This window comes from Corvus cornix, chromosome 1, assembly GCF_000738735.6.
Source record: "Corvus cornix cornix isolate S_Up_H32 chromosome 1, ASM73873v5, whole genome shotgun sequence".
Classification (NCBI taxonomy): Eukaryota; Metazoa; Chordata; class Aves; order Passeriformes; family Corvidae; genus Corvus; species Corvus cornix.
Genome location: NC_046332.1, coordinates 38,046,054 through 38,060,373, shown reverse-complemented (window position 1 = coordinate 38,060,373; position 14,320 = coordinate 38,046,054). Strand labels below are relative to the sequence as shown.

The 14,320-nt window shown below is 44.5% G+C and overlaps 1 protein-coding gene across 1 annotated transcript; it reads left to right on the top strand.

Annotated features, from left to right (window-relative positions):
* Nucleotides 1-775: 775 nt before the first annotated feature.
* On the top strand, nt 776-7,069 carry GPR83 (G protein-coupled receptor 83). Its single transcript, XM_010400632.4, has 4 exons — nt 776-1,746; nt 2,600-2,725; nt 3,729-3,862; nt 4,611-7,069. The coding sequence occupies exons 1-4, from the start codon at nt 1,360-1,362 to the stop codon at nt 5,233-5,235; spliced, it is 1,272 nt and encodes a 423-aa protein (XP_010398934.1). The 5' UTR covers nt 776-1,359; the 3' UTR covers nt 5,236-7,069.
* Nucleotides 7,070-14,320: the final 7,251 nt, after the last annotated feature.

Here is a 14,320-nt window from a genome sequence, read left to right as displayed (position 1 = left end):
TCCAGCAGGTTCACTGGAAAGCTTTCTCTGAAACAGGTGAATTGCCTAAAGAACTCAAGTTGGACAATTTTGTGGAAGAAACACTCTGGCAGCAGTGTGCAGGGTAGCACTGTGGGCTGTCCATTCTGCTTGTCCTACTGTGTCCAGCTCCTGAGGAGTGGTGAAGAGAAGGCAGCCCAAGCAGTTCACTAAGGCTGTCACAGACATCTTTTGGAAGAGTTGCTTTCATCAGTGAGTGACCAGCTTATAATACAAGCTTTTCAGGTGGTGGTCATTTAATTAATGATTAAATAAAGCCTTTTATGTACAAAACCAACTCTGGCTGGGGATTGTTGACACTGCCCAAGCAGATCTGTCCCCAGCAGAGGTGCAGCACTGTACCTGTGCACTTGGGAACTGGCACAATCTTTCTGTGTAAGATTTGTGGGTCTTTGTCTCCTGGTCCTGATTTTCTATTTCCTGCTGTGTTTTGGGGGGAAAGCAGAGGGAACACATGCTTCCATCTCATCAGTGCTTGGGACCTGCATACAGCTGCCTTTTGCTTTGGATACTGGACTCACTGTGCTGGGACAGTTCCTGTTCTCTGTCCTGTATAATCAACATCTTTGTAACTACCTCTATTTCTACAAACCCTAGAAAGCAGTTTCACATCCGACTTTTTATTTCTTTGGTTGAGAGGAAATACCTGCCAAGGGAAAACTTGAGTATTCCACGTCTCTCTCAGAGAAAAAAGGTCTTTGGGAAAATAGTGTCAGTACAATAAGGCAGCTTGTTATTTACAGTTCATCTGTTACATTCTGTTCTGTGCTGTTCTAATCATGCTAAGAAATAGACTTAAACTTGCCTGCCAGACCTGTAAAACAGCTCAGATTTGACCTGTCCTGGGAGAGAGCAGAGCTGGCACACGTGCTGCCGGTGTATAAACAGCACAGAATTTGCCTGAGCTGGGCTGTGATAGAGAAAAGGGGTTCTGACATCTGAAGAGATTGATTTTGCCTTTCTCGCAGATGTACTTGCCTCGGAGTAGCGCCCGGGGGAGCACAGCTGCGTGGGAAAGCAGCACGTCAGAGCACAAATTATGTCATGCAGCCCAATGACTGCAGAAGATCCCGGCTCGGAGCTCGCCTGGGGATATAAAGCTGGCTGAAGGAGCAAAAGTAGCGGCGAGCCGAGCGGGAGAGAAGCACGCTGCGGGAGGCAGGAGCATCCCTCCGCTCCCGCTGCTCCTGTGCCGTGTTTGCAGCCCCCGGGTGCGCCGGGGCTGAGCGAGGGGAGAGCGGCTCTCCCGGGGCACGGAGCGAGCTCTGCTCTCGCAAATGAGCTCTTCCCAAATTGGAGGAGCAGAGCGGCGTTCCAGAGATGTTGTCCTGTTTTGTCTGGCTCAGCCTCCCCGACTTGGTTATCGCTTTTGTGACCCCAGGAAAGTTGCCCCTCAATGGGAGCCTGGAGAAGACTTTTGTAATCCCGAACGTGTCGGGTTTCTTTTCCTGGGATAATGACAGCCTGGCCGACTGGCAGAGCTTTGTGAACAGGAGCCGGTACGGAGCAGAATCTCAGAGCACGACGGTGAAAGCCCTGCTCATCGCGGCGTACTCCTTCATCATTGTCTTCTCCCTCTTCGGCAACGTCCTGGTCTGTCATGTTGTCATCAAGACGAAGCGCGTTCACTCTGCCACCAGCTTGTTCATTGTGAACCTGGCTGTAGCCGATATCATGATCACGCTCCTCAACACACCTTTCACGCTGGTAAGAGGGGGCACAGATGCCTGGGACAACCCATCCCTGAGGGAAAGGAAGCACCTAAGCCCTTCACAGACATGGTGCAGCCTGGGAGGTGGGGGAATGCACCACCACAGTCCACCCCATAACTGAAGTCAATTTCTCTGGGCCCCTACAGTGCTATAAAGGTGCTCTGGTGGCTCTTCCTGCTTTACACTGCGATAGGCAGTGTGCAGATGTTCTGCAGATATCTGTCCACTCCAAATTACAGCCATTGGAGTTGCCTTTGGAAAACTCCACATGTATTTTTCTTCTCTGATTCCTGCTATCTAGTTGAAGATTGGAAATTACCCATTTGTGGCCCTGATAGTACTTGAACAATAATAACCTTGCAGTGATTGCTTAGTATGTTAGTAGCATCTGATCCTTTTTGTCCTTCTCTTTTCTAAAGTATTTCCAAAGTAATGCTATAAAACTCTTGAAAAAGATAAATGCTCACCATTGTTTAACAAGCTGTTTTGAAAAGCTGTAGTTTGCTTGAAGTGAGATAAGATGTACAGGTCACCGTATCACATAAAGGAGGACTTAAAAGGAAAAGCAAATATATTGACTCAATAGTGAGGCTGCAGAAGGACTCACTGTAAATAAAAGAGAACAAACATCTTTGATACTGGGCTGCTGTGTTGTCCTGGAGGATATTGCCAGGCCACTGAGCAGCAGTAGCCTGCCTCTTCAGGGTTCAGAAGCCAGAAATTTATACAGTTATACAAAGAACCTGGTATCTTAAAAGTATCTTTTACACAGCACAAGGGATTGTGTACTGGAGCTGTACTTATAAGCAGTTGTGGGGTGCACAAAACTAATGGTCATCTTGTTTTAGGCTCGTTTTGTGAACAGTACCTGGATCTTTGGGAAGGGGATGTGCCATGTCAGTAGATTTGCACAGTACTGCTCCCTCCACGTCTCTGCCTTGACCCTTACAGCCATTGCTGTGGACAGGCACCAGGTGAGACTTCTTTGAAGCAGAGGATGGAAAGCTTGGGAGGACATAAGTAAACTGAGAAAGGATGATCCCATGCCCTTTTCCCCTCAGTTCCCAGAGTATCATAAGATGCACGAGGAGCTGACAGGGTAGGGGGGCAGTTCTTGCTGTCAGAATAGTTTCGAGCCCACAGCAAGGTAGGAGGTATCCATCACCTTGCTATCTCTTCCAGCTGGGTAAAGGGATCTTTTATGCAGTAGATAATCCAGTAGCTCTCAAACAAGGAGAACGTTCAAGATCCTGATAGGAATTTATGTGGAGAGCTCTCCTTTGGGGTGACTTGGCCAGCACTAGGGTTGTAAGGGACATCCTAGTTAGCTTTCTCAGCTCTATCTCCTGATGTTCTGGGATGTCCCACCTCCTGTTACCCTGAATACTGGAGATCTGACTACAGTACACTGGTGCTTGTCACAGAGCTGTGGCTTGCTGTTAATAATGGGCTCAAAACTGGGGACAGTTGGGTATTATCAGTTTGGAGTCATCCAACAACCACACAAAACCATTTACAGCTGGCATTTTCTGCTAGAAAGATTGTTTCCAGAAAATGCACTGGCTATCACAAGCATTCCCATGGAGGTCTGGTTAAATAACAAACCCCTTGGTTCTTTGGGTCACTGATACTGAAGAGTTTGAAACTTTTTTCTCCTTTTTTTTTTTTTTTTTTCAGTTAAGGAAATTGAACCTGGTAATGAACACATATTAACACCTCCTGGTGTTTTTCCCACCTAGATGCAAATACTGAAATTTGGGGGTAGGACTAAGATCTGACTTGAACCATATTTCATGGTGTTAAAATTCAGATTTTCATATACAGCTTACAGTCCTTGGGAGCTGGGTGAAGACTGTACTGCTTGCATGCTAAATTACCACATTGAATAATAAATTTAAGGCTGGAAGATTGTATGAAAAAAATTTTTTTTTTTTTCCAGAAATGTAATAAGCCTAGATTTTGGTTTATTTTGTGCAGGTTATAATGCACCCTCTGAAACCTCGCATATCTACTGGAAAAGGTGTTATCTACATCTCTGTAATCTGGATCATGGCAACTTGTTTTTCCCTACCACATGCTATCTACCAAAAGCTCTTTACCTTTGAATACAGGTAAGGATGTGCTTTGCTTTCCTCCAGTCTCCCTGGAGGCCATACTCTGAGCAGTCATACTTTGGTATATTCCACTGAAAGCCTTTAGCAATGTCTGATATCCTGTCCTTTTTATTTTTAAATATTTTATCTTTATTCTGTCCCACTAATCACACAAAATAGGCTAAGAAGTTAGAGGATCTGGCCTGGACCCTTTACCTCTGTACACTGGGGTTTTATGCCATATACCAATTTGACCTCTTTGGGCAAACCAGAGATGAGAAACAAAGCCAACCAACCAACCAAAAACTCACTAAAACCCAACAGGTTTTAATCAACTCTTTAGCCCTAGGAAAGTAGATAAATCTGCCTCAGCTGTCAAGAGCCTTAATATTTACAAAGTGCTTTAATGAGAGAAAGGTCCTTAATATGTGCAGAGACTGTGTACCTGTTTGCCAAAGGACAGAAAATAAAAACCTGCTTATGTGCAGCTGGAAATTTTGCAATTGATGAAATTCATAAAATTGTCATAAGGTCATGAATGCCCATAAGAAATTATCACCACATTGCTCACTGGCTGCTCCATGGCTCAGATCCTTGAAGAGCAGAGCTCTGCTCAGCTGTGACATTTGTCACAGATAAACACAGTGTTTGCTTTCAGGCCACATGGCAGGAGCCCTCTCCCACCTGCCTCCTTGTTTCTGATGTACTTGTCCCGCCATGTCTGGCCATATGTGCCTCTCATCCTGTGCCATCTCTCCATTTGCAGTGAGGATGTTACCCGGTGCCTGTGTCTGCCAGATTTCCCTGAGCCTGCCGACCTCTTTTGGAAGTACCTTGATTTAACAACCTTCATTCTGCTCTACGTGCTGCCCCTTCTGATCATCTCTGCTGCCTACGTGACAGTGGCAAAGAAACTCTGGCTGCGCAATGTCATCGGGGACGTCACCACTGAGCAGTACTTTGTCCTTCGCAAAAAGAATAAGAAGACCATCAAGATGCTGATGCTCGTTGTCATCCTCTTCGCAGTTTGCTGGTTCCCCTTGAATTGCTATGTCCTCCTCCTCTCCAGCCAGACCATCCACACCAACAATGCCCTGTACTTCGCCTTCCACTGGTTTGCAATGAGCAGCACCTGCTACAACCCCTTCATCTACTGCTGGCTCAATGACAGCTTCCGATCGGAGCTGAAGGCTTTGCTCAACATGTGCAGAAAAGCCCCCAGGCCCACGGAACAGAGGCTTCCCTCCACTGTCCCATCCTACCGAATGGCTTGGCCAGAAAATGGCAACCTCAAGAGGTTGCAGGCCTCCCAAGTCCTTCCACCATCCTCCAACATCCAGTCAGGAAAGACAGACATCTCTGCAGTTGAGCCAGTAGTAGCTGTGAGCTAAACGGTGACCTTGGGAAATCTTACAGGACTGCACATAGACTTGGCAAGAGCTAAAATGGTGGGAAGATGTGGAGCCCTGGCCACACCACAGGTGATAAAACCAAGAAAGGAGGTTCTGCAGGGGGCAGTATGAAAGAGTTGCATGTTTAATACAGGCTGATGACACTGGTGTGGAGCCCCTAGAGGGGAGAAAGTAAGCTCTTCCCAGGAAGGAACTTTTGCCTTTGTCAAGGTGACTTTGGACTGGCTTGCAGGATGGGATTCTCTGCATGTGTGTTGCTGTTACCTGCATGACTGAGCCTTGTTAGTTACTAAGACTGTGGGTGTGTTTTGCTGGTACTTAAACAACAGTCTCATCACATCAGGCCTCCCTTCCCCTCTTCTGACTCTCCTTGTAGCAACATGGAAATGGTTGAGAGGTAGACTTTTAGGTTGCTATCTGAGATCCGGTGCAACTGGGTAAGAAAGCATCCTTTCTGAACCGGGATCTGAAAAGTCAAGACCTTTTCAGAATGAATGAACAGATGTATTCCACAAAGCCTTTTTTTTTTTTTTTTTTGGTGGAAATACCCTTAGAGAAGTGGAGGATATGATAGACACTGATAAATAGGGGTCTCTTACTTCACAGGCACTTTTTCTAAGAAAGATCTGAAGAAAAGCAGATGCCTATTCTTCAAGTAGAAAAATAGTTTTTCTTCAAATAGATAACTAAACCCAAAAAACATACAAAAAGTTGGACATGCCATTCACAGCTGGAGTATGGATAATTAAGTTCTACTGTGGATTTGGACTAGAACCTTTTATCAGAGTATCTTTGCATCATTGTCAAGTTGCAGCTAAAAGATCCCACAGTTTGACTTTTTAACTCACCTTTGAATGTTGCTCTCTTACCCTGTAAAGCATCTGTGTACTTGTCACTTCAAGGGCATTTCATCCCAACTAAGAAGTTAGCTCTCTGGAATCAGTTCATAAATGAACCGCTTTGAGAAAAGAGATGATATCTCTGATGGAAAGTAATAAAAGTGGAACATTTGTCTGCAAGTTATCCTCTGATGACTGCACAATTTTGGTGCATTTAAGCTGAGATGCGTCCTATTTGGAGTGGCTAAGAAAATTCACGACTGCAAGTGTCTGAAGTAGATTTCAGAACTTAAAGTTCTTAGCAGAAGAAAATATGGGTTCAAATAATAAAAAAATGTTGTTCCAAAACCTCTACTTTATAGCACAGAGGAGCAATATTTCCTTGTGCTGTGGAAATTAGCTTGACCATCACATCACGGTGCCCCATTCCACATTTAACTTGCAGCATTCAGCAGTGAAGTGAGAAAAATCTTCTTATAAATGGAAAAAAAAAAAGTGAAACTGTTTTTCTCAGTGTCCTGTAATAAACTTACAGTTCTGAAATAATTTTAAGCCTCGTGCAGGGTTTTCACACCTCAGTATTTTACAAGAGTGAAATATCTACCACTCTTTGCAGCTAACCTGCCCTTGCACAAGCAGTTATCAGTCTCTCACTGTGAATCCAGTGCTATTTTACTGCCCTTTATCAAATCCCCTGGAGTCAGAGTATTTTGTATCACTGACCTGCAGAGTTAAACCTTTCCTCCTGCCTTCTTTGACCCCTTATGCCAACTCCCTCCCTCAACATTTACAATACATGAGCCCTGAATTGTTCAGGGCATCATTATGGATGATCATTGTAGCTCACTTCCAAATCAACTATTCTATTCTATTCTACTCTATTCTATTCTATTCTATTCTATTCTATTCTGTTCTAATTTTCCAGTTGTGCAGAGTTTGTGAACCATGCTCCCCATTCCAGTGGCAGCAGAATCCAGCACTTTACTAGCAAATAAGTCTCTGAGAATGCTGGGTACCTCAGTGAGATGTTCTTTCTGAAGCTGAAGGAAACATCTTAAGATTCACCATTTTTGAGTGTAGTTGTCATCCTGCTACATATATAGAATGTTGCTGTAACTCCAGTAGACAAAATCCTCAGATGCCCACTCAAATGCTCCTGGTGGGTCTGAGCGGGACTCCTGCAGTTACAGATCACCTACAGATCCTACAACCCTGCACTGGGTGGCAAAACTTTCTCCTCCAGGCTCTGATCAATCCTGAATCTGGGCACAAGGGGGGGATGCAAGAAGTTGAAGCTGTTTGATTTAATTAAAAAGAGCAGGAGGGATGGACTGGATAAAAGGAAAAGAAGAGGCAGATTGGACAGTGAACATTAGGAGCCTGTCCAGGAATGAACAGGCGGCCAGCAGAGATACAAGTCTCAGAGAGATTTGGACAACACGGAAGAGGGGAACGTGGCTGAAGCTAGAACTAGAAACTAGAAATGGTGTCCTTGGAAACTGTACATCATACACTGGGTGTGCTACAATGTGCTTAGCATGGTACAGGGTAATTTCTAATAATTAGTTATTTTTCATTTTCTTCATATCTGATTTGGGATTCTGGACAGACATTTTGCATTCACCAGTGCTGCTGAAATCAGTGGGGGGTTGTGCTCTGCGCACACAAAGTGCAGTATGAAACAAAGTACTCCCAAAATATTTGCCCTGGGCAATTTAACTTGGGCATCCAGGCTTCATGGGTATTTTTTCATTCTACCCCATCTCTCTTGCAGACCAAAGGGTTCTTTTAAAATGCTAATACAGCCATTGGTGCACAAACTGCATTCAGGTGCCATCTTGGTGGGTGTAAAGGGAGGATCTGAGTGTTGATAAAATGAGACACAATGTGTACAGGGTGGAGATTAATTTTCCATTTTGTGTGTGTTTGCCTACTGCAGCTGGAGGTTTTGCTGTCTTTTGAATTTGGGAGGTGTGGCACAAGGCACTGAACAGCTGTTCATTGCAGGGGACCTGCACAGCCCAAGAACAGACATTTTGTGGGAAAATGAACTGCATTTAGAGAATACATCATCTGGCACACAAATAAAGGAACTCAGGGTTACAAAGGTAAAGTTAATGCTGACATCTCCAAAATTTTGAGTGGTTGGCTCTACAACTTCTATGGTTTAGTGTGTTTTGGGTTTTTCTACTCAAAAGCGAATTGTTATTTGTATTGACAATACTGCTTTCTTATTTTTCTGTTTCCTTGAAAAATATTGTAACAGGCCTAAGAAAATTAACTTGCAAGTGCTAGGAATTAATGAATATTAAGTCTCAGTTTCTAAAACATTCCTAGTGTTTTATTCATTTTCTCTGTGTAGAATTATGCAGAAACCTCACAAGGGAACAAAGGCAGTGCTACTCTGTATTTTGCAGCTTGTGCTATTCTGAATAGCACTCAGGGGAAAACAAATCCTTGAAACCTTTCTGGCACTTCTTGATGTTGGATCGGGATTTTAGCTTCCAGCTTTCATTCCTGCCTCTTTCATAGAATCATGGAATGGTTTGGGTTGAAAAAGACCTTAAAGATTGACTCCCCAGTCCAACCCCCTGCCATGGGAAGGGTCATCTTCCACTAGACCAGATTGCTCAGAGCTCCATCCAGCCTGGCCTTTAACAATTTCAGGCATGGGGCATCCACAGCTTCTCTGGGCAACCTGTGCCAGTGCCTCACCACCCTCATAGAATTTCTTCCTGATATCTAATCTAAACCCGTCCTCTTTCAGTTTAAAGCCGTTATCCCTTGTCTTATCAGTACACAACCATGTCAAAAGTCTATCTCAGTGTTTCTTATAAGCCCTCCTTTAGTACTGGAAGGTGCTCTAATGTCTCCATCAAGCCTTCTCTTCTCCAGGCTGAACAACACCAACTCTCTCAGCTTGTTTTCATACGAGAGGTGCTTCAGCACTCTGATCATGTTTATGGCCTCCTTTGGACTTGCTCCAACATGCCCATATCCTTCTCATGTTGGGGACCCCAGAGCTGGACACAGCACTCCAAGTGGGGTCTCACAAGAGCAAAGTATGGGAGGTACAATCAGCCTCAGGATCAGTCTGAAAAGTCTTAGCAGCCACTGCTGTCAGACGTGGTGCTCAGCAGGAAAAATCTACTACTATATTCCACTACATAGGGGTTTTTTGTGACAGAGAAGTTTCTGTTGTAGCAAAAAAGATGACAAGGGCCACCACCTGAGCTGAGATAAATGGAGGGTCACATGCTTTGCTTTCCCTGCCATAATAAGCTGTAGACCAAGTCCGAGACTCTTTCATCCAAAGGAAAGCAACAAATAGCTCAAGCTTGTACCTGCATCCATTAGAGGAAATTTCATAGAGTACAGGCAAAACTAAGAGTGCTTAGCAGAGTCAAAGCCTCTTGCTCTTACAAAGGAAGAAAACTCTTTGAAGCACACTGAGATCACACAAGGAAAAGATGACAAATTTCTCCTGCACAGAAGAAAGGAACCTCAGCTTTGGTTGGTTTTGGTTCTGACTGCAGGGCAGCCCACCTATTCTCCTGTCAGTGTGGGATGAATTTCTCCTCTCAGCTGATGGAGAAGGCAGCTGTTTAAAACATAGCAATATCCTGTGACTTCAGGAATATTAATTCCATTGTCTGTCTGGCATTTTCAAAGGATATCAGACACCATCTCCAAGCTATCTTTATTTACTTCCACCCTTCTTATAGGAAAAGTGCTGGGAGATTCCAGAGATTTCAAAATCACAGTTTTCTGAGAAGCATAAACCTCTAATTTCTTTAATGAATAGATTAACTAGCCACCACTAGCTGTTACAAACACGGTTTTTATCTCTAGAGCTGAAAGCCCTTGACAAAGGTTGATACCACTGTCTATGTTTTGATACCACAAAGGGAGAGAAATCACTGAACTCCATTATCCTGAGGTCATTCGGTTTCTTCAGCCTAGAGAAGGGAAACCTCATTGCAGTTACAGCTTCCTCATGAGGAGAAGAGGAGGGGCAGACACTGATCTCTTCTCTTTGGTGACCAGTGGCAGGACCTGAGGGAACGGCATGAACCTGAGCCCAGGGTGGTTCAGGCTGGATATCAGGAAAAGGTTCTTCACCCACAGGGTGGTCAGCCACTGGAACAGGCTCCCCAGGGAAGTGGTCACAGCACCAAGGCTGACAGAGTTCAACAAGCGTTCAGGCACACGGTGTGATTCTTGGAGTGTCCTGTGCAGGGCCGGAATGATCCTGATGGGTCCCTTCCAACTCAGGATATCTTATGAATATTCTATTACAGGGAGTCTTAAATACTTGCATATTGAATGTGAAACTTCAAGATGTAGTTTGATGCAGTTTGGGTAGACCACGATTAAAACAGTCTGGCCATGAACTGCATAGAAGTCATTAACAGATCACTCTACAAGACCATGACAACATTGCCAGCTACAGACTTGTCTGCTTGTTCCAAATTTCAGGCTACATTTGTGCAGTGAAGCTACTGAGTAGGGAGCTTGTGCTGGGCTCAGCAATAGCTGGATGAAGCTGTACAGTTCTTGGATGTGAACAGATCCATCTGCACAGCACTGAGCCATGACCCGTGCATGCACTTAGCTGTTTCAAGAGCTCCAGTGATGTCTTAGTCCTCTAAGTAGACTGACCTAGAAACTGCATGTGGACATGCAGAGAGAGACTCAGAATAGCAGTTTCCCAGGAGACTAACTATTATTCACATCTGCCTTATTCCTAAAGCTCTTGTGTGCTGGTGAGAGAGCGCAGCCAGCTCCCTGCTGACACAGTCTGCCAGCATTGTGTCGAAGTCACCGGGCTGTGAGAACTCTGCACCTGAGAAGGCACCTACACCACCTAACAGCTCTTGGAGGCTTGGCTGGGAGTGCCATGCCTTCCCACAGCCTCGGTGTCCAGTGCTGGTGGCTGGTGGTTTGCTCTCTTACTCCTGGTGCTCCTTGTGCCACCGAAGGGGAATGAGGATGGGATCCTCCCCTGCTTTCCCCATCCTGCACAGCCCAACAGAAGGGCAGTCCCTGCTCTTCCTGGGGTTGACACAGTAGGCCTGGGAGAAGGTTTGGGCTGGAATTAAAGAAAAAGGGAAATTCTTTGGCCCATCCTTTCTTCTTCTGGGTACAATGTCCCCCACAGCTTGTCCTCTGGCTTGCAAGTTTCAAGGATTTCTGAATCATGGTGGGGTGAAACTTCCTGCCTCTTGCCTTAGGCTCAAAGTCATTTAATATACTTAGAGAGGCAGAGGTGAATCCAGTCATCATCACAATATCCTGTGAAAAAATTTCTTTTATCTACAAAACAAATCAGCGCCTCCTGGCCATCTGCCACAGTTTATAAACTGAGCATGGCATTCTATGGTATGGAATATCCCTTTGGCCAGTTTGGGTCAGCTTTCCAGGCCATGCTTCCTCCCAGCTTCCTGGGCACCTGCTCTTTGGAAGAGCTTGGGAAACTGGAAACTCCTTGGCTTAGGGTAAGCACTGATCAAGCAACAACCAAAACATCAGTGTGTTATCAATATTATTTTAATATTGAGTCCACAGCACTGTGCCAGCTACTAAGAAAAAAGTAACTGTATCCCAGATGAAACCAGGACACCAATTGAATACCTGAAGGTCTAACAAATGATTCCTGGCTCTAAGGTGTCAGCTCCCTTATTTCCACAGCATGTAGGGTTAGGTCCATCTAGAGCAGACCAGTTATGTGGTGATACACAGCGCTTGACTCTTAGCCCTAACATCACAGGGGTATGAGGATTTAAAGACATAATTACAATTTTTGTGGGCTTTTTTTCAGTTAAAAACACTATGATATGACAGGTCTGTCAGAGGTCACCAGTTTTTAATAATATGAAGTTAAGGACACGTATCAGATGTTCTAAAAGCACATCATCAACCTCTGAAGGTATAAAACTTGATGGGATATGTTGGAGGGACATGTAGGGTGGTGGTAACCACGTTGTTATTGTCTCATCCCTACTGCCTTTAGCTCTAGAAGTGATTTGCCCAGAATTTGTCTTGAAGAAGTCCTGAGACAGGGCTCAGAATGATCTGATACTTGAACGAGGAGGACAGCAGGGACCAAACCCTTGAGCTGGGTCCCTGGCATTCCTGTTCGGCAGTGCAAACACATTCCAAGGCAAGCAAACAGTAGCCCTAGGCTCCGTTTCTCCTCCTGCAGTTCAGATTCCCAGCACTGAGGCATTGTTCTGAGCTCTGCAGCAGCACGTATTTCTCTCATCCCAATTTAGCTCAGATAAGAGGGAAAAAGCAAACAAAACCCCCAATTCTTTTGTTGCTGATTGAGAGATTTCACTGCTGTTGTTTTAGGTACTGCTGACCCATTCAAATGCCTTCAAAGGCACCTTGCACTTTCCCTGTACTCTGTGGGGATGCGAGAATCTGACTTAAGGGGACTAACTCAGCAGCCCCTGGGTTGGGTGAATTCATTTGTAGATAAGGAATTTTGTGTGCATGAAGGTGTTTGGTTAATCTCAATGATTATAAAAAGTTTGAGATGACTCACATCAAAGAATCTGAAAAACAAAAGACAGGATACAAATTTTACTACCTAAAAAGATTAAATAGTGTTATAGTGCGAGTTCTTTGTCGTGGTCCTTCAGGGGAGGGTTGATAACATGACATGAACCAAATAGATGTTTGAATATTTAATGATATAAAACCATAATATTTTCAGAAATATACTTTTTTAATGTTTAGTAGAAGTAATTACTTTTTATCATTATACTAATAACTTAGTATATTAAGGCAAATATTCCATGATGAGGAAAGCACTCTTCTGGAGTTTCTGGGCATGCAGCCTGCATGACAGAAACACACAAACTGCCCCTGACATACAGCTAGATTTTGATTTGTGCCACACTCATGTGGTCTGTGCCAAGTCATGCTCCTAGAAAAGATTTCTAGAAAAGTTGATTCCAATGACACAGCTTTTACTCTTCCCCCCTTCTGTGACAGTCTCACCTGTGCCTTTACTGAACCAGGCCACTGGGACACAATCTATTATTTGTCTTTCAGCAGTATTTTATTCAACCAGCAGCTCCTTTTTCCTGTGAATGAGGGATTGTTTTGCAAACACAGACATGCAGGAAGCCAGTGTGCCAGACTGTGTGCAGTGCTGTTCCATGAGCTATTGGATGCAATATGGACATGCTCAAAAGGGTGATAAGGGACTGAGCAGTTAGAGTCTGGTGATCCAGCTCATAATCCCCCCAGGTTCCTGTGGCACAGTGTTCCTGAATTCCCACATCCACCTCCATGCTCCTGCTGGTGCCCCCATCCAACCCCCAGCTCATGGCTGAGCTGCCCCACTCCTGTCTCCATGGCAGTCCCTTGGCTTCACAGCTGTCCCTTCTAAAATGGGGGGCTGTGCATGACTTCAAGGCTCTCTTCCCCTCCAGGCAATCTAAAAATCCAGCCAGTATCCTGCAGCATAAAACCAGCTTACGCTTCTTAATGAGAATCATCAAAGAATAATGAATGACAAGCTTCCTGTGGGCTGTGCACACTACGGAGGAAATCCAGATGATACAGGAATGATTAGATTAGATAACTAATTATTCACTAGGGCACAACAGTTTAACTTCAATTATTCATATCAGCCACATGACATTCATTACTGAAAAATACAGATTTACACCACGGGGCTTCCTTCTTCCAAAGTTTTAACAGACAGACAGAAGCCACCATAGACAGCAGACAGTGGTGGTGGAGGATATGGGGGTTAAATCCCTCTTACCACCTCCATCTTCAGAAAACCTCTCATGACTCAGTTTCTGTCTTCCTGCTCATAAAGTGCAGCCAGGACAACCTTTGTTAATGGGGCTCTAGGCTTAGGCACTAAAATAGTCATCAAAGCTGCTATTAAAACATCTACTGTTCCCAGTAAGGGGGAAAAAAATGGACACAAAATTCATCCTTTATTCTAACAGTGACTGACAACATCCAGAGGCAGAAAAACAGTGGAATACAGCTGCTTTTAGAGGCACACAATCTGCTACTGGAATAAACATTTTTACTTGCTCTCTGAAGTTTAAATCACAAGTTTTAAATCACGCAAGAGCCAGTGTAAGGCAAAGAGTGTGCACAGGAGCTAATTGGAGCTCTCCTGCAGTTGGAGGATTATTAATACCCAAGTGGTGGAGAGACAAGGAGAGAGAAAGAATGACATGGACCAAACC

Coding starts and splice junctions, on each gene's coding strand:
- GPR83 (XM_010400632.4), top strand. CDS start 1,360: ATGTTGTCCTGTTTTGTCTGGCTCAGCCTCCCCGACTTGGTTATCGCT. Junction 1,747..2,599: donor TCAACACACCTTTCACGCTG/GTAAGAGGGGGC, acceptor ATCTTGTTTTAG/GCTCGTTTTGTGAACAGTAC. Junction 2,726..3,728: donor TTGCTGTGGACAGGCACCAG/GTGAGACTTCTT, acceptor TATTTTGTGCAG/GTTATAATGCACCCTCTGAA.